This window comes from Tiliqua scincoides, chromosome 2, assembly GCF_035046505.1.
Source record: "Tiliqua scincoides isolate rTilSci1 chromosome 2, rTilSci1.hap2, whole genome shotgun sequence".
NCBI lineage: Eukaryota > Metazoa > Chordata > Lepidosauria > Squamata > Scincidae > Tiliqua > Tiliqua scincoides.
The window spans coordinates 229,332,913-229,360,194 of record NC_089822.1 but is presented as its reverse complement, the minus strand read 5'-3'; the positions used below and the strand labels follow the sequence as shown (position 1 = coordinate 229,360,194).

General features: G+C 44.6%; 1 protein-coding gene across 1 annotated transcript in view; it reads left to right on the top strand.

Annotated features, from left to right (window-relative positions):
• GRM7 (glutamate metabotropic receptor 7) overlaps positions 1 to 27,282 on the top strand; it is a 466,404-nt gene that overhangs the window by 341,161 nt on the left and 97,961 nt on the right. The window contains exons 6-7 of the mRNA XM_066613569.1: positions 17,600 to 17,800; positions 26,714 to 26,853. Of these exons, the coding sequence (XP_066469666.1) occupies positions 17,600 to 17,800; positions 26,714 to 26,853 (341 nt within the window). The remainder of the gene's footprint in view (positions 1 to 17,599; positions 17,801 to 26,713; positions 26,854 to 27,282) is intronic.

Sequence of the window (27,282 nt, the reverse complement as noted above, 5' to 3'; positions counted from 1 at the left end):
GATCAAGTAATTGGCCTGGAGGCGCAACTTAGATAATGGTATATAGAATGAGCTACTCGGGAGAAGACAAGGTGTAAATGGCCACTGTTTTGTAAAGACTGTTTTGTATGTTTTCTGTAGAGATTCAGCAGAAACGTGTCCAGCATACAAATCTTATAAGGCATTAAGTGCCCAACTCTCCTGTGTACACTGCAGTCAGCCTCTTGGCTTCTTTGGGAATGCCTGTGATTGACACTGGAGCAGCAAGAGAAGACAGGGCAAAACGAGAAGACCAACTCCGCCCAGGTGCTTTAAAATGGCACAACATGGAGTGCTCGGTGGAAATGACAAATTTTAAATCGAACAAACAGTTTTGCACTGGGCCACTGTAGGCCCAATGTGGATTTCTTTATTTACTGCATTCATATATAACATTTTTGCCAGTAAAGTTATTCTGGGTTGCTGGGGACTCTGGGACAAAACCTTGTACTGGGCTCTCATTTATTTATTTAAGAGATTTTTACCCCTCCTTTCCACCCTGCTTAAGGGCCCTTGTGACACCCTATCCCCTGGTGGTACAGTGGACACTACCACTACCACCATTTCTAAGTTGTAGCATGGGCCTCCCACTGGTGCCTGACCCAGCTGACCCATGGTGGCACCTCTGCAAATGAATGGTATATGATCCCTGACCTGGACATCATCTGGACCTTAGGATGCACCGATCCTCTTAGGATGCACAGAAAGGTATGGTCCTCCCAACTGTACACCTTTAGGCTGTTTTAATCATCTTATAAATTGATTGTCTATATCAGGGTTTCAAACTGTGGGTCATGACCTGCTTGGTGGGTTGCAATTGCTGCTTGGTTGTGAAGCCTTAGCTGAGAAGGCAAAAGCATGGAGCCCTGCGAAAAGTGAAACTGAGCCATATCACACATTTACATGCGAGTAGCAAACTTGCCATGGTTCATTGGAAAGGGCAGGCTGAGAGGAATCCAACAACACCAGAATGGTTCCAATCCGATGAACGCAGCCCCCCAAAAACACCAGAGAAAAACTGTCCCTCCAAGCTGACGAATGTATTGAGCCCTATGGAAAGCGAAACTAAGGGCACAATCCTAACCAGGTCTACTCAGAAGTAAGTCCTATTTTGTTCAATGGGGCTTACTCTCAGGAAAGTATAGTTAGGATTGCAGCCTATGTTACACATTTGTGTTTATTCAGTAAACATGCCTTGGCTTGTAGTCACGTAAGGCAAAGTGGAATGCAAGGCCACCAGACAGGTCCCAATCTGATGAGTGGAGCTCCACAAATGTTCCAGAAGGCAACCCCCCCCCCAATGATAAAATAGAGGCTTGAGATGGTAAGGTGAATTTTTTTTCCCTTTTTAGACTTGTAAAGCTAGGTAGGTCCTGTTAGTTATATGGTTTAAATACTGTATATGAACTTAAATTGAACTGGGCACTGGATAGGGCTGCAAATCTTAGTGATTTTTCTTTGGGGGGGGGGGGAAATTACAGGCAGGGAACAGAGAAAATTCACATGGTAGAACAGGACTGCCTTCCCCTTATTTAATTGTTTTACTTTAATTATCTATAATTATTTATTTTAGTTTGCTTGATGATGCCACTTCCAGCCATGACTTCACTTCCAGTGGGTCCCAGACAGATTTTCATTCTAATAAGTGGGTAAAGATTTGAGAACCACTGATCTATATATTATGAACTCCATGGTACAGATGGCAAGAGAAAACAACCTGCCTAAGAGCCCAATCCTATCCAGTTTTCCAGTGCTAGTGCAGCCGTGTCAATGGGGCATGCACTGCATCCTGTAGTGGGGATACAGTCATAGAGGCCTCCTTAAGGTATGGGGACATTTGTTCCCTTACCTTTGGGAGGCATTGCGGCTACATTGGTGCTGGAAAATTGAATAGGCTTGGGCCCTAAGTTGTCATGACTGAAGCAAAGTCTGAACTGGAGACTTTCCCATTCTCAACTCACTCTCAAGCCACTGAATATGCTGTTTCTGCTTTCCCCCCTTTATTTTATTTTGTTTTACAGGTCACTGCACGTTGTGTATCATTTTTCTTACTAGACACACATTATGGGAGGGGAATCTAAGTAACCTTCTATAACTCGTTATAAGTTGTTCTCTGTACTTTGAGCATTTGAAGAGAATCCTAGAGGCTTTCCTGATTTTTGGAATAGTCCATTAACCTTCAAAACTGATAGATGTTGGTCTTTCACAGAAAATGGCAGAAAGAGTTGCGAAGGGTCAACTGCTTCTCTTTGATAAATATGCACAACCCTTGTTAAGCACAGTAGGAGTTACATGTACATGCCTGAGGGTAGCTTTTGGCCCAGTGTGTGCTCTCTGAATGACAACATTAAAGGCAGCATTTTCTGGATAGAACTTTACAGAATTATTGAAGTTCCTATTTTTCCTGCAGAACTTTAAAGTATTAAACAAATACATCTGTATATAAATACACATTTTTTTCACCCAGAGGCTGAGTTTCCCCTATTTACTTGTCCATCAAGCCATCCATTGTCAATTCCAAACTTTTCAAAATGAACAGTTTATTCCAGCACACAAAACATCTAATTTAAAATAATACTTTGATACACTGTGTATCTTGCCTTTTGATTTGAAATTACAGAGTTGGAGGGGGTCTTCTAGGCATTTGAGCCCCACTCCCTGTTTGATGCAGGAAATCCAGAGCTGTAACATCTCAAAATATGGTTGTCCAGCTTTGGCTTGAAGACCTCAAGCAAGAGACAGCTCATAGCCTCCTAGATCAGAAGTTTCCAAACTCCTACCAGGGAGCAGGGAACCTCATAAGTACTTGGAGGGGCGGGGTGGGGCGGGGTGGGGCAGGAGCAATGGGGGAAGCCCTAATAGCACCACAGCGATTGCAGTGCCACAGGTTCCCAGCAATATTTGAGTGTACCTGGGGGACTCCTGAAGTGTCCACGAGGGTCCTGGATCCTCACAGCTCCCTCTGCGTGGCTACACAGTGCTCCAGTTGCCAAACGGAGCTCACTTCCAGTTTGTGTGAGTGAGATCCATTCGGCAACCAGAGCTCTGTGCAGCCAGGTGGAAGGGGCTTCGAGGGGGGCTGTGAGCCTCCAGGACCTTCGTGGACGCTTCAGCAACCCCCCAGGAACACTCAAATATTGCTAGGACCCTTAAGCACCGCAGGGACTCTATTACTGAGCCACTCCACTTAAGGGGGAATGGCCCAGTTTACACGCTCAATGATGGGTCGCAACCCACAGTTTAGGAACCACTGCCCTAGATAATTTATTCCATTGTTGAATTGCTGTTATTCTTACTAAATCCATACTCTTGCCTTAGCATCATCATCCTCTTAAGAATCATCATACTGAAATCAAGCACATTTTCTTGAATTTTGGTAAAAGCAACAAAGGCTTGTGGCATCTTAAGATTACATGTTTGCTGGTACAAGACTAAGGGCCCAATCTTATCCAACTTTCCAGCGCAGATGGAATGCAGTGTGTGCTGCATCCTTTGGTGAGGGTAGGCAGTCATGAAGGCTTTGTAAAGGTAAGGAAATGTTTGTTCCCTTACCTTACAGCTGCACTACAGCTGCATCAGCACTGGAAAGTTGGATATGCCCCTCTGGAATTTGATCAAGGTTTAAGGATATGCCCTGAAATGTGCAGAGCTGGTTAAGTGATATCCAATTTGTAGCAGAGGAAGCCAAAATCAGCCCCATATATTTGTGGACTGCCAGGTGTTTAGCAATGCCTATTTTGGAGTCTCACAGCCCAATCCTAAGAGGCAGCCCAATCCTGAGCTGCCCGGGGCACCCCCGCATCCAGTGCCTCCCACGCTACCAGACGTTTGTCCCCTGCCCCCGGGTAAGGGAGGCAGCCCTGCAGTGGGGCTACACTGTTTAGTGGTGTCCTTTGGGCGCCAATAAAGAAAAGACGCTCATGTAAGGCACGCAGCCTCCACGAGCACCAAGGATTCTGCGGAGCAGATCTCCTTGGGTCCTCCTCCTGCCCGCCTCACAGTACTTAACTTTGCATATCTCAGTAGGGACGAATTTCTCTGTTTTCATTCTGTTCAAACTTCATGCTATTTCTTCGGATTTCCATTCTTTTCTCCTCAGATTTTCATTCCATCACTAAAGGCAAAAAAATAAATAAATTCAGATGTACTTTTTCAAGTATTGACATTTATTTTCTGTTCAAACAGCTTGTGCAATAAGCAATGCAATTTGTCCTGGGACTCTCTGTGACAGCTTCTCTTGAATGAAGGAGTCAGATGAGTGTGTGATCACAACAGGTGTGTGTTGAGGTAGCGTAGTGCTGTGTATATTGAATGTGGCTTCAGTGTTCCTGTGCTGTGAGTTCTCAGGGAATTGGAACGCTGAGGGTAGGCGCTGCGTTCAAGAACTCAACACGCACCTCCAAAGTACACAGGAGGCCAGCTTTAGAAAGAGAAAAAAAAACCAGAGTTCACCGTGTCCCTGGAAGAGGAAGTAAATGGCCTATTTGGTTACTGCTGTTTGAAATCATCATTACATTTCAGTATCACAGCTTCTTGCTGGGCACAGACAGCTTTGGCTTAAGTAGTTACAATATAACTGTTGAAATGAGTCAGAGAGTTATCAATCCAAAGACTGTATTTCAGAGCTTTTACTTTCACTTCTTACTGAGCATTTCCTGTTTTACTGAAACTATTCATAAGTTCTAACCACAGTGTGAACACAGACCTGACAATGCCACAGTCAGTCCCTCACAGCACTATCACCCATACTAGGGTTGGGGTCATATTTTGTCAGTCCTTCAGGGTGGGTGATTTATATTGTTGGGGGACAACTCATTCTGGGCTGCGCCCATTAGATTCTCCACAGCTATCTCAGAGTGATGCTACAGATACTGTATTGGTACAGCATTGGTCTTTTTTTCTATCCAGTGTCATACTCATTGAATGAGACAAAATTATCTTGGATTAACTCCTGCTAGAGAACTGTATATGGTAGGTATATAAAGGATGCCAACAAAGGACATGGCACAAATGAAAATCTACTAACAGAAAGAGGAGAAATTCTAATGTAGAAATTCACTTGAGCTCTTTATGGGTATACATTCCTGCCTCCATTTAGTTGCAGTGCCAGGTAACAAAAAATACTGCTATAAAGATTTTGGAATAGTGTGAGAAATGGGGATGGCAATCAACCATAGATGAACTTGCCAGAAAGGAATTTGACAGTCATTCTCCAAATGCATTTGACTATAATATACTAATGATCTGTGTGATTTTTGTTTTGGAAAATAAATCTTTTTAGGGTTAAACAGCTGTGAAAATATGTCTAAACCTCCAGTGATGATATTGCCAAGGCCGATACTTCCAAAATTTAACCATGCTTGAAATATCCATTTTGACTCTAAACCCCCCCTCCCTTATGGTTATGATAATCTGCCATTTCAGAGAAATTCCCATATTACTATGCCAGCATTAGAATCAAAGTGATGTAGCTATGTGTACTTCTGTTAAAATGTATCAAAAAATTTTATTACCTTGGCCTCACTGATTCTTTTACATATGAAAGTGTTACATTTAGGGCGCAACCCTGAAGTGCCCTTGGGCATGTTTGCGCCTCCTCAGGAGGAAGCTGGGCCGGCGCTCAGAGGAGCACTGGTCTGTGAAGGCTGACACAAGCCTCCGCACTGGCTTCCTTGCCAAGGCTTGCATCACCCTTGCTGGGCTGACACAAGCCTCTAGGGTGGGCGAGGAGGAGGCGGGAGGGAGGTGTTCCTGGGTGGGGCTAGGGCGAGCAGTGGGAAGCCCCGGAGGTGGGTGGGGAGCAGGAGGTGGGGCTGGGATCCGGCCATTATGCCGGATCCCAACCCCTGGGGAGATCAGAGTGACTTGAAGCTGCTCCATTCTCCTCGGACTTGTGCCACCTCAGGAGGTGGCTCAAGTTTGAGGAGAACCATTGGGGCAAGGGCACCTTACCCAGGGGTAAGGGGAAAAGTTTTCCCTTCTCTCTGGCTGAGCCGCCTTGGGCCTCTATCCTGTGCTGGCTACACTGCAAGCCTATTGGCTTGCCTGTTCCAGCGCAGGGTAGGATTGCGCCCTTAATTTGATACCTTTTTTTTTTAAGTACCAAAAAGACAGGGCAGCAATGTGGGGCAGGAGGAAGGCAGATTGGGACCAGGAAGGGAGCAGGTTCAGACTCCCAGACTAATTTTCTGCTCAGTTGCTCAGGCAACTGCTACAACTGCTACTGCTAAGCATTCTCTCTACCCTCTCATTCAGATTATTCATTTTTTAAAAACCCTTTACAGCACAGGGCCCAAACAGATCCCTGTGGCACACCAATTGATACCTCTCTCCAGGTTGACAGGGAGCATTAAAGAGCTCATTATAAACTGTAGGCAATCCATTAGCTATGCTTAGAGGTAGTTGCTCTGTTTCTTGCATTGCACTCTGCTGGCCATTCCGCATCCAACAGTGTATAGCATGACATGGTAGCTCCTAACCCTGCGATGTTAGCGCATCCTCTTCCAGGGCGCGTCACCCCCTGGCGCGTCACCCAGTGTGGCCCGCACCCCTCTAGTGACGCCAGTGCATAAGTCTACTGATGCTACACAATATAATCGACAAAATCTGCATATCAGCTACCACCCAAATATTTTGCAATTAAACCAGCAATGTCATCATTTATTGAAGAAAACAAAATTGAACTAATATATTCAAGGTAAAACCAGAATGGACAGAAGTGAGCAGGAGAAGATTAGAAAAGGAGAAACAAAAAGAATATAATTTAAGATCAGGTGCAGAAATCACGTCATTTTCTCATGAAAAAGACATAAATGTTCCCATATAGGGTGGCACAAAGCACACTTGGTCGTTTTGAACAATGTCTCAAGTTCTATATCAAGTGCATTCATCTGTCAAGAGCTGACTCATTCTAGCTGGAATTCCAAAGCACTCTTTGGTTCCATTTTGTCATAACACAGGACATGAATGCTAAGTGTCATCAAACATTTAGGAGAATCATCATGAGACAAGATTTTTTTTTTTTTTAAAGCTGTAACTTTTGGTTAAGCTTGAGCTATGACCTGCTGTAAAAGAACAGGAACAATGCCAGTACATGACTAGAACTGTACCTTTAACCAGGGGGAAAAAATAAAGCAGATCTGTGATTTAAAAGACAGGGAGAGCATCCTGGCAGAACAGAAAGCTCTGTATTTCATTCTGCTGCCCTTCGATGCATTTTTCTCCCTGGCACTTTCTTACAGTTCGTCATTCAGGATTTGTGTTCTGCTCTCATCTGTTGAAATAGCAGACAAGGATCCAAGAAAGCCTCGCCATCCTGTAGGGGCATTTGGATGTTCTGTATGTTCAAATTAGAGATGTTACCAAATTCTTTTCTTGCTGAGATTTGTGCTCCACTGGTGGTGAGGCGCAACAGGATTATGCATAAATGTGAACAAGGAGCTTATTATATAGTAGAGAAGCTAAATCTGATATGAAATGTATTGTAAAACATATCATGAAATTATACAGGTGTGTGTCGCTTAATGACTTTCTGACTACTGACAGATCGCATATAAGACAGTGGTCAAAGCATAACAAAAGGCTCTTAATGAGGCAATCAAGTCTCCAGTAGCCTGTGCAGCAAGTGTCTGTTTGCACAATAAAGAAGAGGTTCATAAGCCATTTTTGCCCCGTCCACAGGTGTACACATTTGGTTCCTGTTGTGTATACGCAAGGTTGGGCAGAAGTGGCTTAATAAGGCAGTCAGGTCTCTCAGTGTCTGCAGCCAAGTGTCTGTTGGTTCCCTGACCTACAATTCCTTTATCTAAATTCACTATCTCTGAACGTCTTAGGCCCAAATCCTAACCAACATTCCAGCACTGGCATAGCTGTGCCAATGCGATATATGCTGCATCCTGCAATTGGGTGGCACTCATGGAGGCCTCCTCAAAGTAAGAGAATAATTGTTTCCTTACCTCTGAGCTGCACTGCCCTTATGTCAGTGCTGGAAAGTGGGTTAGGATTGTGCCCTTAGGCATGTGGTAGAAATTGTTTTGTTTTTGTTATTTTATTTGGTTTAGTTGCTGGAAGCTTCAGTCATTGTTGTATTAATTTGTTAAAATTGTGTTTATTTCATCCCCAGATAATCTATTTCATTGGTTCCCTAGTGAATTCATAGGGAGAACCAACTCCACTTCCCCAACCTCTAACTTTGCTGCTTTCCAACCAATCAGCAAGTCACTTGCTGGCTTTCTAGAACCATGCACCACCCCTTCTAACTTTCTAAGCCATTCATCTATTGCAGCGTTTTTCAACATTTGTGTCCCACTGTACCGCTTCACACGGCCATCTATTGGAAGTATCACCAGAAGTAACTGGTGATGATGTCACCGCCAGTTGTTTCTAGATTGGGAGACCAAATGCAACATGACAAATGCCAATAAGAAGCTCAGGGCAGATGGGAGGGCTTTTTCTGAATGTGCAAAAAGTGCATGCTGGAACTCTGCCTGTTGAACCACCATTTGTTATGCTGCATTGCTGGTTTTGTTGCCAGGCAGTCAGGATCTGAGTTCTCACAAGTACCACCAATCACCACCTCATGTACCACCAGTGGTACGAGTACCACTGGTTGAGAAACACTGATCTATTGAATGGTGCAGATTCCTCTAGATAGCACTGTGCTTCACATGAGACTCTCTACATGGTGCAATGTGGAAGGGCTTTTTTCAGGTTCGTTCTTCATATAGGCAGATGCATTGATATAGTTTGCTTTCATAGCTGCCTGATATTCCATTGAATTTCATTACTGACAAAATTACCCTCATAAATGCATCCCACAATGCACAGGACAGAAGAATAAAGTATAAATTGTTTTATTGTGTAGTTGCGAAGCAGAAATTTAGAATGTCTAGACTGATTGAATTTCACTACTCTGTCATAGTTAGCATAGTGAAAGAGACAGTCAATTGCTGTATTACAGCAGAAAGTAAGGGCCTTTTCCATATTACCCAGCCTGAAACCCTTGTACACAACAAGGAATGGCAGCCAAACAGATACATAATTTCTAATGTAAATGTTACCATTACACTTTTCCCCATTGCTGCACATAGGTCACAGTTTCAGTGAATTATCACTAACATCTGATTCCTAGATAGTTGCACCCAGTGCAGAACTTATCCATATGTATTTTAACTTAAGATTGAGCTGCCATAGTGTGCATCAGTTTGTATTTATATACTTTGAATATCTTACCATCTGCCTTTTATTTGTAAGCCATTCTTTCAATGAGGAGAGATCTTTGGAGTTTTTCATGATTGGCTTGGGATCCAGAATAATTTGGTATATGCAGATATGACCACTTCATAGCTCATCCCAACCCCAGGCCACTTATGAATATTAAGTAGCCCCTGTCCCTTTACAGATCTTTGAGACTCAAAAGGTTTTGGAAAGTCTAAGATCTACGAAGTCATCTATATATTTGTTGATATCGTCAAAGAAGTCAAAAAAGTCAATGACAGCCCAATCCAATCCAGTGCTGGTACAGTGGGACCTCACGGTCCATTCTGTATCCAGCACTGGATTGGAGCATACTAAGGGTCTCCTCAGAGTAAGGGAACCCCAGCCTGCCCAATGGGGCTATCTGGATCTATGCCAGTCTGAGAAGCCCCATGTCAGGGAAAGAGGATTGGGAGGGGAATAGGATACGGTGGAGGTCTCTTCTGCCAATCCCACCCTCTCCCGGGGCTTATCCGCTCTCTTACACCATTTCCCGCCTCTCCCTGCGGGAGAGCTCTTACCTTCCTTGGCAGCTGTAGTTGAGGACTCAGCACTGACACTGCTTACTGTCTGGGTGCTGAAAAAACGCTTTATGGGGCTTTTTCAACACCTATTGCCAGCATAGCTGCTGCTGCATTGGGACTGCAAATGCATAGGACTGACCTATGAATTTTCTAGAAGTAATGCTGATATTTTTTTTTCTTTACCAAGCTCTGATCTTCTCTATGCTTAATAATTCTAGTTTGAATGCTTTCCACTAATGTACCTGTTCTAACAAATGCCTGTGCATGCACGTTTAGGGAGACTTAATTAAGCTTTCTGACAGCTGTGCGACACTAGAGCTCCTCTTTCTTTTCATTTGTGATGTATGCTCTCATGTAATATGATTAATAAATGCTGTTTAATAACTGCTGTATTCATTTTAAATTCCAGACTTTGTCTCCCTGGACCTTGGTGTGCCTTTCTCTTGAATTATATATTTGGGTCTGGCTCTTAAGTTGAAGGCAGTTTTGAATCTACTGTAATGTTAGTGCCTAGAATGTCATATACTCTTTAATCAATGACTGTGGAGTAGCATGATAATGATAAAAAGACAGTTGGCAAATTATTAAAGCTCAAACCATTTGTCACCCTCTTGGATTAGTTGAGAGGAATTAATCATGCCTAGTCCTGTTGTGAATTCTAATCAAGCTTTAGTCCAGGAAATGTCTTAATCAGAGCACCTATACTGAGGTCTGCAAATGTGGATCATTTGGAGGATATCGCACAGAACCCTATGTGTAGATAAAAGGTAGAATTGGAGTGAATGTATGAGGGCAAGGGAGACTTAAATATGCTTGCTCCCATCATGGATTTCAGCATGTATTAACTCATGCATCAGGTGTTAAACTTGTCTGCGGGGTTGTATTCACCTGGCATAATATTTACCTTGAATATATTAGTTCAATTTTGTTTTCTTCAATAAATGATGACATTGCTGGTTTAATTGCAAAATATTTGGGTGGTAGCTGATATTCAGATTTTGTCGATTATATTGTGTAGCATCAGTAGACTTATGCACTGGCGTCACTAGAGGGGTGCAGGCCACACTGGGTGACGCGCCAGGGGGTGACGCGCCCTGGAAGAGCACGCGCTAACATTGCAGGGTTAGGAGCTACCATGTCATGCTATACAATGTTGGATGCGGAATGGCCAGCAGAGTGCAATGCAAGAAACAGAATTAAAATAGCTCCTTCCGTTCAAATATTATGGCCAAAAAACCATGCATGGCAAGGAAAAAATGCATGGAGCCCGATGGAAAGTGAAAGTGAGCCGTATCGCGTGAGTAGGCGTGCTTGCCTTAGTCAGTTGGAAAGGGCAGGCTGAGAGGATTCCAACAACATCAGAATGGTTCCAATTGAATGAATGCAGCCCCCCAAAATCACCCAAGAAGCTCACCCCTCCCAGCTGCGAGCCTGAGCCCGAAAGGAAGCCACGTGGCTGCATTTACTCATGAGTACCTTAGTAGAGGCAGGCTGAGAGGCTCCAAGGATGTCAGAATGGTCCTCATCCAATGAGTGCAGCCCCCAAAAACACCAGAGAAGGAGGTTCCTCCCTCCCAGCTGCCTCCCTCTATGGAGCCCTATGGAAAGCAAAGCTGCTTCACAGTTGTGTTTACTCACGAGTAGGCAGGCGTGCTTTGGCTGGTGGTGAGGTCAGGCAAAGGGGAATGTGAGGACACCAGAAGGGTCCTGATTCAATGGAGCTGCTCCAGAAGGCAGCCTCCCCCCCAAAAAAAAGAACAAAAAAGAGGCTTGAATGGTAAGGGGAAAGTTTTCTATTTTGCACTTGTGTAGCCAGGTGGGTCTTTATCTTGATGTGCCTGAAATACAAGAACTTTAAACTGGGCACTGGGAGGGCTGAAGAGTTCACTGATTCTTTTTGGGGGGGTTGTCATTGCAGGCAGACTACAGAGTAAGCTCCATTGACCACTATGGAATTTACTTCAGAGTAGACATGCATAGGCTTGGGCTCACAGGCTGCAATCCTGCCCACACTTTCCTGAGAGTAAGCCCCATTGACCACAATAGGACTTACTTCAGAGTAGATTCACTTGGTGGAACAGGACTGGCTCCCTCTTGTTTAATTATTTTATTTTAATTATTTATAATTATTTATTTGAATTTACTTGATGATGTCACTTCTAGTCATGACATCACTTCCAATGGGTCCTGGACAGATTGCCATTCTAAAAAGTGGGTCCCAGTGCTAAAAGTTTGAGAACTGCTGCAATAAGGTGTTAGTAAGTTGACATGGGTGTGTGTGTGTGTGCGTGCGTGTGTGTGTGTGTGACTCTACAAGTTTTCAAAATCATTAAAATCGGAATTTGGAGGAATAAGACCATCATGTCATATATCAATCAATGCATACTTTAATGCAGAATGCAATGAAACAAACCACATTGAAATATCTGTGTTATAACAAAAGATACAGCCAAAAAACCGGTGGGGGCGGGGTGATGGTACATCACCATGCCCACCTGGGGTGTTGCCCCGCCCACTACATGAGGTGGCGCACAGGCCTCCCGCACCAGGTGACGCGAATCTTAGTGACGCCACTGGACTTATGAAAATCACTTAGAAAAATAATGCCATTTTTCCTGGTTGGTAGCTGTCCAGACTGGCAAGCTTAACATTAGCTTTGGAATAAAATAAGCATTGCATCAGAAGAACTGGGAGACAGGGATGCTCACTTGAAATCACTAGAAGTTTTGTTAGCTTATTTAAGGGGTTGGCAGCAAGGTTACTCTTCGACCAGTTCAGATTCTTCCCAATTCATGACAGTCTTTTGCAAGATGGAGGAAGAGAGAACTGGGTGTCTGTCCATCACAGCCTTACAGATCTGCTACAGCATCCAACAACATCTTTGAGATCATGTGTGCATTTTGCTGACCAAAATGCATTTGGCCCAATCCTATTCAATTTCCTAGTGATTAGTCAACAATCCTATTCAATTTCCCAGTGATTAGTCAACAATATTCTTGCTACCTGACAGATCTTTCCAGATCATAATGGGGGACAATGTAAGTAAGGTAAGAAGGCTAAACAACGGCCTCCCACAAGGCTCTGTAATGGCACCCACACTATTTAACCTGTACATCTTAGACTTGCCAGTAACAAGGGCATGTAAATTTGGATATGCCAATGACTTGGCTCTAGCAGTGCAGGGAAAAAACATGGAAGTGCTCGATGGCCTCCTCTCAGAAGACCTCAAGATCCTGGGAAAATATTTTGCTGACTGGAGGTTAATACCCAGTATCAGCAAAATGGTGACTACATGCTTCCACCTTAACAATAAATTAACTAATTCAGCCCTGAAGGTCTATCTAAATAACAACCTACTCCCTTACAATCCTCATACAAAATATCTTGGAGTAACTTTCGACCAGACTGTCTCTTATAAGTCACACTTCGAGAACATGTCTGCAAAAATCAATACCAAGAACAACATACTCCAGAAATTAATAGCAACAAGATGGGGAGCTTCAGCCACTACTCTCAGAACATCAGCATTAGGATTGATCTACTCCGCAGCAGAATACTGCGCTCCAGTATGGCTTAACAGCTGTCATACTAGCAAGATTGATGCCAGATTAAATGAAACCATGAGGATCATAAGCGACTGTATAAGCCCCACTCCTGTCTGTTGGCTCCCCTTTTTGAGCAGCATTGCACCATCAGCCCTACGGAGACAAAAGGCTTTAGTGAAAGAATACAGAAAAATCACCAACAATCCACTTCTACCAGCACGTGCTGATCTTCCTCATCTATTAATCGGTAGGCTCAAATCCAAGAAGCCTTCTCTGGCACTCGCCCAACGTCTGCACAACAATTTTAACATCAATGCCCAATGGAAAGCTAAATGGGCAGTCAGACGCCCAGAAATGAGTAGTTATATAGATGATCCTACACTTAAGGTGCCAGGTTTCGACTTACCTCACAAGCACTGGAAAACTTTGAACAGGATCTGTACCCTACATGGTGTTAGTAAGGACTCAATGTTTAAATGGGGGCTAGTATCTACCCCACGGTGTGATTGTGGGCTCTCCCGCCAAACCATATACCACATTGTGTCTGGCTGCAACCTGAGAGCATATACTGGCCCATGGTATTACTTTTTCAATGAAGGTAACTCTGTCCTTGAATGGCTGGACAAACCGGACATTGACATTTGATCTAGTCTAATTGATATATAAGTCCATGTATTATATGCCATAAGCTAAATAAAAATAAATAAATCCCAATGCTGGTGCAGTTGTACCAGTGGGGTGTGCCCTGCATCTGAGGTGGAGAGGCAGTCACCATACCTTAAGGTCTGGGAACATTTGTTCCCTTACTTTGGGCTGCATTGTGGCTACACCCACAATGTGGAAAACTGGATAGGAAAATTGGATAGGAAAATTGGAGCTGGAAAATTGGATAGGGTTGGGCCTCAGGTACTTGCTTTCTCTGTCCCAGAGCACACTCCAAAACAAGCTTCCCAGAGTAGCCCGAAAGATATTTTTCCCCAAATTCTTTTTAATTATGTTAGAACAGTTTTCCAATTCTTGTTTTATTAATAAGCAATTCTTTTTTGATTTATTTTATTTTACTTATTTGTATCCCACTAGAATTTTCCCAAGGCGATATGACCAAATTGTACAACCATCAATTAAGAGAGTAACAATTGAAGGAGATCAGCATCAAAATCCAGTTGAATCTAATTCCTAATTTAAGATCCAGCGATGACAATCGCTGAATCGGTCAACCTAAATCATTTTGATTTTTTTTATTGAGGGGGAGGGCAGAAGGATGGTTGCATATATATACTTTTCTAGGAACACTCTGACTACACATTTGCACTCTTGCTTGAGAGTAAGTGAGCATGTAAGTGAATACCATTAGAAATACCATTAGAAAGATATACTTCTGAGTTAAACATGTATAAGATTGTGCTGTCAGTGATCAGTAAGCAGTGTCAGTAAGCAGGGATCTGAACTCAAGTGATCTAAGAGATGGTGATACTACTGAACACAGCCTGGAAGTCCAGTCCAGTGGATAGAGTCATGCTCACTTACAATGACAGACTGGTATTATACTCCAAATATCCAGCATGAGTTCAATCTGGAAAGAAACATAAAACTCTCCCTACGTTCTGGCTTCCCCCTCATCCAACTAACTATGCAATGCTTACCTCCAAGTCCTCCCTCAAGTCTTTTACCCCACATCACTCTGATATCCTTCTGGTTGGGCAGCAGCAGCAGGAGAATTAATGCCTGGCATACTAAAATAGTTGGTGCTGGGTGCAACGAATGCTGGACATGGTAGTTTCCGAATCCCAGCACTAGTGGCCTATTTGGTTGCCCTGGAAAAAACCTGTAATTCACAGTACTTCTTGTTTGGCACACAGCTATTGGGGAAGACACAGAAGGATGTCTCTCCATTCCCTGGCTGACATTGCTGGAAGGTTAGTGGCTTATAGCCCAATCCTATCCAATTTTCCAGTGCCGGTGCTGCTGTACCTGTGGGGGAAAGCCCTGCTTCCTGTGTTGGGGGTGCAGTCCACAGAGGCCTTCTTACAGTTTGGGAACACTTGTTACCTTACCCTGGGACTGCACTGCACTTGTACTGGTGCTGGAAAGTTGGATAGGATTGGGTTGCAAGTGGTTAGACGCTTGTGGGTAAGCTGATATGTGAGGGAAAGCAGTGAGTCCCCAATAATATGTGGGATGCAATAGGATCTACAAAAGTATTGGAATGCAATTAGGGAGTTGGAGATGGGATTTTTTTTTCCCTGAACCTGAATGAAAGCCATTTATACATCACTAATGATCACTACAAGTGGCACCTATTTTCTTAACCAGGTTATACAGTTGGGCTATCATGAGAAAAAAGTTTATCTGCTTTCACAGAGCTAGTCACATCAATTTCTGTGATCATGCCAGCGTTGCATAAGGCTAGCCATAATTAGGGGAATAATATGAAGTTATTCTCACGTAATTGGTCTGTTCAAACTAGCATTTTTTTTTTCATTCCCCCCTTTTTTCCATATGGTAATATTGCCAAGTATATGACTACATAAATACTGTTAATAGTAATACATGGAGAAAATAAGTTCTGTGTGTTGTTTTTTTTAACCTTCCCCAACTCTTAACCGATACACTGTAGTTACTGGAACAAGCTGTATGCATGAGTGTATGTTATACTTTCTTTCATTTTATCATGCAGTAATGAGATTTAAAAGCAACAAAACTGTTACAAAGAACTGGCATCTTCTTCCTCCATAGGGGCTGGAAACAGCAGGAACTCTTATAGCAGTAGAAGTTGAGAAAAACGGACTAAGTTTTCTGCAATGCTAATTCAACATTTCAGTGACATTCTATGAATTCAGATGAACTCTTTCATCCCTTCTGGAGGAGACAAAAGGAATGTCTCCTGAATTGCATGCACACCATGCTTCCTTGGGTTGGAGTAGGTTGATTAACTTAATTCTCTGGAGCACCCTTCACTTTTGCATCAGAAATTACTCTTTCCTTGTTCAATCTGGCTGTGTCTTGCAGATAGAGTCTGGGATTTGAGAGGCGAGCACACTGTCAGACTTCAGAATAGCAACTGTGCATTTATTTTTTTAAAAAAATTTATTCCCATTGAGACAAATATCATTTCCTGTGTACTAAATTCTATGTCAGTAATTTGAAAGGTATAAGGGTGGCCCGCTCATGAGGCCAGGTAAGCATCTGTTTCAAGCAGCTGGCTGGGGAAGAGGACAAACTGGCAGGGGTGTCCCACTCTTGTCTGCAACCTCCCATGGCCGGCTGGCCGGCCGCTTGCTGTCACTGTACCCTCTTCTCATGAGATTTCCATAGAGAGCAAGCAAGTGGAAGATAGGAGTGTGACTTTCCTCCTCCAGCAGTGCAGCTGAAGATCATAGCTGTAGAGCTGGATGAGGAGATGATCACTGCTGTGATTCTGTGTTCAATCACAGTTATGTTCGTGAAAAGTCCCTCTACCACTTCTTTTCCTTCTTTGCTGTTTCTTCTAAACAGCCTGGGGAGGGGCGGATGATAAGAGCAGGGAGGTTGCACTCCCAGTATCCTCTCCTGTTTTGCTGCAGGAAAGGAGGAAGAGAAGTAGGTGGTAGCAGCATGCATACTGCCTGCCTCTCCACCACATGCAAGGAAAAGGTGGACAGTAGAATTTAGTGCCCTTCAGGCAATTGCTTAACTTGGTAAACCACATGCCAGGTTCAGTACCAAAATCTACAGATAAAAAGTTCTCAGGTATCATAGTCATTGTCAAGCAGAGTTAGATAGTACAAGTATATGCTGCACAGTGACATTCTGACCAATGACCGACTGCATATATGGCAGTGATGTCGCTGAACTCACTTCCTTACCTCCTTCTTTGCTGGCTAAATGCGTCGTTAAGTGATGCATATCTGTACTGGCTAGGTGAGCTAGTTCTTAGAAAGTCTGACCAGTATAAGGCCATTTATATGCTGAAAGCAAAAATCCTCTTCATTATATTTTCTTTCTCCATCCACTCCACCCCCCCCCCCGGTTGATTTCATCAGTGCTTCTTGAAATTCTCTGACTTACAATAAGGGAGCTTCATACATTGAAGCCAAAAACAATCCTCTTCAAAATATTTTGCATGTGCACTTTCTCTCTCTCTCTCTGACAATTTCATCAGTGTCCCTTGAAAAGGATTTCCAGAGTGGTAGCCTTGTTAGTCTGTTGCAGTGAAAACATCATTCTATCCATCACTAACTTCCTTGTCTTTGTGTGGATGTTTGTTTAAATGTGCAGGACAGGAGCGAATTAAGAAAGACTCCCCGTATGAACAGGAGGGCAAAGTGCAGTTTGTGATTGATGCTGTTTATGCCATGGCTCATGCACTCCATCAAATGAACAAGGACCTGTGTGTCGATTATGCTGGTGTCTGTCCCGAGATGGAGCATGCAGGGGGCAAGAAGTTGCTGAAGTACATCCGTAACGTTAACTTCAATGGTGAGTGCATAATCATTGACCACCCCCAAGATTTGGTTTGAGTGAATGATCTCAATAACTACCGTACTCTTCTCCAGTCTTGAGATACCTTCTATGAGAAATGGATGTTAGTGTTGTGAAGGGAACTTACTTCCAAGTAACTGTGATTAGGATTTCCACAAGTGTGGACTGCTTTGTTGAAACAAATGTATAGGATGTGTAACTGGAAACAACCAGCCAGTGGATATTTTTCTCTCATAATATTCCTGTTGCTATAAAGATTTTTTTCTACCAGGGATCTTCTCAGTATGGTAAAATGTCATAAATAACCAGATTTTCTCATTGTCCCATGTGTTTTGTTTTTGTTTTTTCAGTCATAGACTTAAGTCTATGACATTATAGATGTTATGGACCAGAATCTGGTTTAGAAAAATGGATTGGGGCAATCTGTTACAAATATTGACATAAGAACAGCCCCACTGGATCAGGCCATCAGGCCCACTGGATCAGGCCCATGTAATCCAGATTGCTGTATCTCACAGTAGCCCACCAAATGCCTCAGGGAACACACAAGACAACAAGAGACCTGCATCCTGGTGCCCTCCCTTGCATCTGACATTCTGACATAGCCCATTTCTAAAATCAGGAGGTTGCACATACCCATTATGGCTTGTAACCCGTAATGGATTTTTCCTCCAGAAACTTGTCCAATCCCCTTTTAAAGGCATCTAGGCCAGATGCTGTCACCACATGCTGTGGCAAGGAGTTCCACAGACCAACTACACACCGAGTAAAGAAATATTTTCTTTTGTCTGTTCTAACACTCCCAACACTCAATTTTAGTGGATATCCCCTGGTTCTGGTGTTGTGTGAGAGCATCTCTCTATCCACTCTGTCCATCCCCTGCATAATTTTGTATGTCTCAATCATGTCCCCCCTCAGGCGTCTCTTTTCCAGGCTGAAGAGGCCCAAATGCTGCAGCCTTTCCTCATAAGGAAGGTGTCCCAGACCAGTAATCATTTTAGTTGCTCTCTTTTGCACCTTTTCCATTTCCACTATGTCCTTTTTGAGATGTGGTGACCAGAACTGGACACAATACTCCAGGTGTGGCCTTACCATCGATTTGTACAACGGCATTATAATATTAGCTGTTTTGTTCTCAGAACCTTCTCTAATTATCCCAAGCATAGAATTGGCCTTCTTTAATGCCGCTGCACATTTGGCTGACACTTTCATTGAGCTGTCCACCACCACCCTCTCCACCCAAGATCCCTCTCCTGATCTGTCACAGACAGCTCAGAACCCATTAGCCTATATGTGAAGTTTTGATTTTTTGCCTCAATGTGCATGACTTTACACTTACTTACATTGAAACGCATCTGCCATTTTGCTACCCATTCTGCCAGTTTGGAGAGATCCTTCTGGTCCTCACAATCACTTCTGGTCTTCACCACTCGGAAAAGTTTGGTGTTGTCTGCAAACTTAGCCACCTCACTGCTCACCCCTGTCTCCAGGTCATTTATGAACAGGTTGAAGAGCACTGGTCCCAGAACAGATCCTTGGGCACACCGCTTTTCACCTCTCTCCATTGTGAAAATTGCCCATTGACACCCACTCTCTGTTTCCTGGTCTTCAACCAGGTCTCAATCCATGAGAGGATCTGCCCTCTAATTCCCTGACTGTGGAGTTTTTTCAGTAGCCTTTTGTGAGGGACCGTGTCAAACGCCTTCTGAAAGTCCAGATATGTCCACGGGTTCTCCCGCATCCACATGCCTGTTGACCTTTTCAAAGAATTCTAAAAGGTTTGTGAGGCAAGACTTACCCTTACAGAAGCCATGCTGATTCTCCCTCAGCAAGGCTTGCTCATCTGTGTGTTTTGAGATTCTATCTTTGATGATGCATTTCACCATCTTACCTGGATTACATGTTAGGCTGACCAGCCTATAGTTTCCCTGGTCCCCTTCCCTTCCCTCCTTCTGTGAAGCAGAAGGCATTGTGGACAAACTTGTGTACTCGTATTGATAGGAGCTTTACAGGTGAAAGTCTGCCAGAGGTTTTCTCTTAAAAACAAACAAATAAGCGAAGTCTGTCTGAGAACTCGAAGAATTCTTGCTAGCCAAAGTCAATAACTGTGAGCTAGACCAGGGATGTCAAACTCATTTCATACAGCAGGCTGGATAGGAATTCATGGTGCCTGCTGCAGGCCAGTTTTTGTACATCATATTTGTACAATTGTACATATTTGTACATCATATTTGTACTATTTGTACATATATGTACATATTTGTACAATGGCTAGCAGAGTGGGTAAGCACACAAGAAGCCTGCAAGAAGCTTCCTCTTAGCATTCTCCTAGTCTACCTCTTCTAGCTTCTAGCTTTTTAGTCTTCTTAGTTATCTTTAGGCAACAGAAAAAAAAAGGAAAAGGAAGGTATTCTCTAGCAGGTTCCCCCCCCCCCAATTAATCAGGAAAGTGTGGTGCAGAAAGAGTGGGTTAAAGTGACGTCCTTAGAAACACATCCACTATATGGCCATCAACTTCCACAGTTGAGATTAAGGTCAAGGAATAGCTTCTTTTGGACTGCACCCCCCCCCCCAACAACCAGTCATCACAGACTGCTCTGGAATTATGGAAAACGAGTAAGGAGCTGCCGAGTGAATGGGCACAAACATATGCCTGCCCACCGCCTGGCTAAGAACAACCGTGGCCTGTATGGAGACCTTTAAACAGATTGCATGCTGGGGTAGGAAGATTAAAGAACAATTTGAGAAAATGGGGTTTTCCCATAGAAGATATCTTGTGTGAATGTGGAGAAGAACAAACCACCTCACATGCAATGCAGTGTATACAGTACCCTTCATTATGTATGGAGGAAGATCTTACGTTGGCAAGGGGGAATGCTGTTGAAGTGACCTGATATTGGGCAAATGATATATAGTTTTAATCTTTTTTCTGTATATTGTTATTTTATATTTTATTGTTGTTTATATTGCCTGGGCAGTGGAGGGAGGAGCGAGTGGGGAGGGTACAGCCTCCACTCAGTGAACAGCTGGAAGGGAAGGCTGCAGAAGGACAAGGAGAAGGAGTGGAACACCTGTGGGGCCAGCTGCTGGACTCCACTGCCTTTTCTCCTCTTCCTCCTCCTCCTCCCCACGTCTTCAGGCACATCAGCCAAAGGGCTCTTTGCTCGTGGCTGTTCACTAATGGAACAAGACAGTGGATCAGGAGGCTGTACGACTGTTTGCTGTGGCCCTTGTTGCTGAGCGGCTCATCATTTTTGGATCCCAGCTCTATACCATCTCCTTTTATGCAGTGCTGTGCTGTTTAATGATTGGACATCTGGGAGGGCTTAGGAGGCATTGTGTCAGCATTAGGGTTTGTGTGAGACTGAATGCAGGATTGTGAATGGGTGGTTGAGGAGGTGTCATGTGAGCGAGTTTTGGTTGTGATTCAGGAGTGTTAACCTTTGGTCTTGGATTAAGGAACTCAAGGGGAAGCTGGTATCCTCTGTCTTGGTGAGAGGGGGACAGGGAGAAGGTGGAAACCTCCAACTCCGTGAGAGGGAGACCGAGGAGAAGGTGGGGACCTCTGGCTCCGTGAGAGGGAGACAGAGGAGAAGGTGGGGACCTCTGGCTCCGTGAGAGGGAGACAGGGGAGAAGGTGGGGACCTCTGGCTCTGTGAAAAGGGGACAGGGGGCGAGAGAGTTCAGTGAGAGGGGGTGTTGTATGTAGTAATAATTTAATAGTGAAGTGAGAGTGACTGAATGCCGAGTGGACTGTGTGGTCGAGGTTGTGTGGTTTATGGGTCAATCCTGCTGAAGGGTAATGTATTTGACATCTCAAGGGAGTTGAGGGGTTGGATTGCAGCCACCATTAATAGAGTGGCAGGTTACGGAAGATATGGCAATGAAGGTCAGGCCATTCCAGGAGAACGATGGTCAGTCATAGACAGTCTGTCCCTCTTTCTGGTCATTCCTCCATCCCTTGGACCCTTGGCACTCTAGGCAATGATCCCCTGAGTCTGCAACTGCTTCTTTTGAATGCCAGGTCAGTAAATAACAAGGCCTGCCTCATCCAGGATTTAAGGGTGCTGACCTGGCATGCACCTTGGAGACCTGGCGGGATGAGATGGGAGGTGTAGGCCTATCCCAGCTCTGTCCCCCAGGTTTCCAGGTACTGCAGCAGCCACGACTTACAGGGATGGGAAGGTGGGGTTGCGATGGTCTATCGTGATACCATCCATCTTACTAAGTACCCTGTCCAGTGGTCCACAGGGTTTGAGTGCCTTCGTGTCATGTGGGAGGGGCGAGACAGAATAGGGATTCTGTTGGTGTACTGCTCGCTGTGCTGCCCAGCAGTCCCCCTGCCTGAGCTGACTGGAGTGATCTCGAGCGTGGTGTTGGAGTGCCCTTGCCTATTAGTGCTGGGGGACTTAAACATCCATGCCGAGGCTCCCAGGATGGCTGAGGCTCAGGACTTTATGGCCACCATAGCAACCATGGGTCTGTCTCAGAGAATATCTGTCCCAACACATGATGCGGGGCACATGCTGGACCTGGTGTTTACTGCTGGGCAGGTTGATGGTGATATGGTTGTGGAGAAGATTAAGATCACTCCTTTGTCATTGGCAGTTCATTTCCTGGTGGAATTTAGACTTACTGAAGCCTCTTGCCTTTGCAGCAGCAGGGGGCCGCATTGTTTGGTCTGCCCCCAGAGGTTGATGGATCCAGATGGATTCCTGAGGGCTCTGGGGGACTTTCCTGTTACCAGAGCTGGCGACTCGCCTGCCGTCCTAGTTGATCTCTGGAAAGGGGAGATGACCAGAGCCCCAGATGAGATCGCTCCTGAACGGCCTCTGCCCAACCGCAGAGTAAGAACAGCTCCTTGGTTTTCTGAGGACCTGTGAACAATGAAGTGGCAGGGCAGATGTCTAGAGTGCGGTGGCAAAAGACTTGTACTGAGTCTGACCGCATAGAGGCCAGTGTCCATCTCAGAGCCTATTCTAGGGTGGCAGCAGCAGCTAAAAGATCATACTTTTCTGCCGCCATCACATCCACGGAGAACCGTCCAGCTGAGCTCTTCCGTGTGGTTCGTGATCTACTTCATCTCGCTCCCCCTACTGATGGGGAGGAGCACATGGAGGCTCGCTATGACGAGTTCACTAAGCACTTCGCAGACAAAGTCGATCAGATCCAGCATGACTTAGATGCCACATTAGCAGTATCTAGTGATGTCCCTGGGGCATCTGTCTATCCTATCTTGTGGGATTCTTTCCAGCTTCTAGAACCTGAGGATGTGGACAGGATTCTCTGGAGTGTGAGACCATCTTTTTGCCTGCTCGACCCTTGTCCTTTAAGGCTAATTAGATCTGCCGGGGGGGGGACGGGGACTGGCTGAATGGACAGGGAGGTTGGTGAATTCTTCTTTGAGGGAGGGAGTACTGCCACTGACCTTGAAGCAGGCGGTGGTTAACCCCCTCCTGAAGATGCCCTCCCTGGATCTTACTAACTTGAACAACTTCCAGCTAGTCTCTAATATTCCATTTCTGGGCAAGGTGATTGAGTGGGCGGTGGCATCCCAGCTCCAGAGGGTCTTAGATGAAGCTGATTATCTGGATACTTTTCAGTATCCAGATAATCCAGTATCTGGCTTCAGGCCGGGGTTTGGGACAAAGACTGCCTTTGTGGATGACCTGCGCTGGGGAACAGACGGGGAGTGTGTTCCAGTTAGTCCTGCAGGACCTCTCAGCGGCCTTCAACGCCATCAACCATGGTGTCCTTCTGGGTCGGTTGGCTGAGTTGGGGCTTGCAGGCACTGTCCTGCAGCAGTTCCGCTCCTTCCTGGCTGACAGATCCCAGAAGGTGATGCTGGGAGATGCTTGTTCGGCATCCTGGCCTCTTAGGTGTGGGGTGCCGCAAGGCTCCATTATGTCCCCCATGCTGTTTAACATCTACATGAAGCCACTGGGAGAGGTCATCCGGAGGTTTGGGGTAGGGTGCCATCAATATGCTCCTGGATTCCCAGGTGGTAGCTGTGACCAGGGGAGCCTTTGCTCAGCTTCGGCTGATTCACCAGCTGCGACCATACCTGAGTCATTCAGACCTTGCCACAGTGATCCATGCCCTAGTGACATCCAGATTGGACTACTGCAACACACTCTACAGGGGGCTGCCTCTGAAGATGGTCGCTCTGAAGATCGCATCACTAAGGGGGGCGAGGGGGGTGCTTTCCAATTACTTTTTACAATACAGGGCTTCAGCAGGCTGCAGGAGGTGCGGTGAGCCCTGCGCAGGCCTCCGCACGCTCCCCGACGCTTGGAACCTGCAATCAAAGCGAGTGCAAAGCACTTTCATTTTGCAGGATGTGCCTGCTTTGATTGCAGGTTCCAAGTGTTGGGGAGCACTGCGGAGGCCTGCGCAGGGCTCACCACACCTCCTGCAGCCTGCTGAATCCCTGCATTGTAAAAGGTAAGTGCAAAGCACCCCCCTCGCTCCCCCTTAGCAACACGATCCTGCCCTAGCCCCTCCCCTGCAAGAACTTACTGAGGGAGAAATGCTCCCTCAAAGTTTGAGAACCACTGCAGTAAACCATGCAAGTAGTTTTTGGTGTGCAAGAAGGTGAATATGTAATGAATGAGTTAGGAATAGGCGATTGATGGAGCAATCTCACAACCACTTCACTATGTAACTGCCTGCACACTTAAATTCAGCTGATATCATCAGGTGAATTACCTTGGAATTACTTAACCATGATGGGAAAAAGTGCTGGGTTATTGGTTCAACACAGACTACTTGATGTTTGAATACCGTGGGCTCGCTGTCTCCGTGGACTTTGCATCCATGGATTTAACCAACTGCAGGTCACAGATATTTTAAAAATTCCTCTCACTCCCTCCTTCCTTTTTCCTGGCTGCCAGCACTGCCCTCTGAAGCTCACTATATGCGACTGCAGGCTCTGGCTCACCATGCTTCCCTATCTGTCTCTTGCAGCACTTCACCCAGAAGTTCCCTCTAGCCCAGAAATGCTTCAGCACAGAAGCAGCCAATCAGCCCATCACTCAGGAAGGCCACCTCTGGGTCTTTAAGCCCACCATTTTAAAATTCTATGTAATTTTATAGGGAATTGAGCATCCTCTTTTTTTGTATCCGCGGGGAGTCCCAGAATACCCGGTGGATACCAGGGGCCCGCTGCGTTAAGATTTATTTATGTTTGAATGTATTTTTGAACTGACTGCTGTATAATTATGCTGTTTCCTCTGTGTATTAAGTGCACAGGTTTGCAACTGTAAGAGATTGATTTGAAATTATTTTCAGCCCCACTGATCTGTGTATGTTTAGTTATAAAAATTAGCAAAGTTGAAGCTTTCCACAGCACCTCTCTTAACTAAATGTTACAGACCTTAGCATGCCAAGTTCGTGCCTTCAAAACCTGTACAACTTATTTGCTGACATAAAATCAGAGCTGGGACCGAGTATGAAATGGAGAAGATCAGATACTAGATTCCTACTCTCCCTTCCTCTTCCAATTTGGACCTGACCCAGATTTTTCTGGAGCCTGGAATTCATTCTAATTGAATCTATTCCGTCAACAAGAGCTTTGATGTGATTCCCTCCCCCCCTCCCAATCATTGTCTGCTTCCTTGTGTCACTGGAGCAGCGGACAGGTCTCAACCTTAGCACTATTGTAGGAGGTTCCAGTGTCAATATACTGTATGTTGCTGTGAGTCACTGATGCTAAGAATTCTGGGAAACATAACCCTTATGGTTTTTCGCATTTACGAATTCTGCTATTCCTGCTCGCAGCTGTGTTCACATACACTACACATAGACTAGGAAACATACCACAGTACTCAATCACTAGGATGATTTTGATAAGTGGGGAGGCCTCACTTCAGAGTTCTGTAGTAGGCCCAGCTTTGGGTCTCAGTCATGTTTGTAAATATCTGGAAGACACCTGAACATGCAATTTGTGCCCCTTAAACTATTTGCAGTGGAACCTGGGCTGGCCCACCCATTGGTAAGACATATGTCCCACTGAAATTAATGGGCTTAATTTAATTAATTAATTAGTCAGAACTAACACTTCTCATTGATTTCAATGGTGCTTAGTCATGACTAATTTTCTATTGGTAGTCCAGTAAAGTTGTTGCTACAAGAGAAGCACACTGCTCTTTTTAATCACTATGCCTGAAGGTCTCTTGTTCTCTAGGGCTCTCATAGTAGATATCTATGAATAGCCTGCCAGATCTGTGGAGCGGCTAAATAAAATTCATTTCATCTAGCCACCAACAAAGAAAGGACCCCAAGTTTGACCTTTTGATTCTTCTGTTTTTCTTCTTTTCAGAGAAGGGATTGGAATTAAAGAGTTTAAGGGAAGAAGACCACAAATTAGGAACAGTTTCTTCCAGTTTTCTATGTTGTTTTTCATCCTTTAACTGCACTGATTACTGGAATAAGAACATATTCTGGAGGAGGAAGCTATTTCTGTATGCTAGTCAAGACTCACTAGACCGGGGCCAACTATTGACAGCAGTATCACTCTGAAGCAGATGGAATGTTTTCTGGAGGGGAAAAAAAACCTTTAGAAGTTCCATTCACAGAGCTAGTTTTCACAGAAGAATTCTCTTGTGTGGCAGAAGGGAGCAATCCATGCATCCTGCCACGTGTGAGACTAGAATGGAAGCAAGATTGTTATAGATTTCTTTAAATTTCCCCTTCAGCCAGGAAGCTTTGGGGGGTCAGGAGAAACTGCACGACCATTCCAATTGAAAAAAGAACAAAAGAATAAAGCTATGCTTGTGTGTATGTGTCCATTTAAAATCCTTTGGTGGTGGGTCTTGTAGTCCTCATTGTAAAACCCTTTAGCTGCCCTAACAAAATAAGTATCGTTAAGTTTTGGCCTTCTCTTTCTTTTTGCTTCACTCTCTCCTTCAGGCAGTGCTGGCACTCCAGTGATGTTTAACAAGAATGGTGATGCTCCAGGACGTTATGACATTTTTCAGTACCAATCAACAAACACCAGCACTCCAGGCTACCGTTTGATTGGCCAGTGGACCGATGATCTGCAGCTCCATGTGAGTTCATTTTGCTCTGTACTTTGCTGCATTCACAGTTGTATGCTAATGAGGTCTGTTATGGCTGAACTGATACGTACTACTGCTATAAACTCCTTTTCTTTATTTTGCATAGCGTACCCTGTCAGTCAGGAGACAAGGGCCTCAATTATAAAAAATCCCTGTTGGAAGCTGCATGTGCATTAAATGTTAATTTAATTTAATTGAGTGCTTCCTGGGACATTTGGTGGGCCACTGTGAGATACAGGAAGCTGAACTAGATGGCCCTATAGCCTGATCCAGTGGGGCAGTTCTTATGTTCTAAAACAGTTTAGTGAAATGATGCTAACTGATAATGGGACTTAGACCCCAATCCTGAGCTCAGTGTACTGGCTTATCACCGGTGTGCATCATCGCAAACATGCCATATACCACATTTGCGAGGGTTAG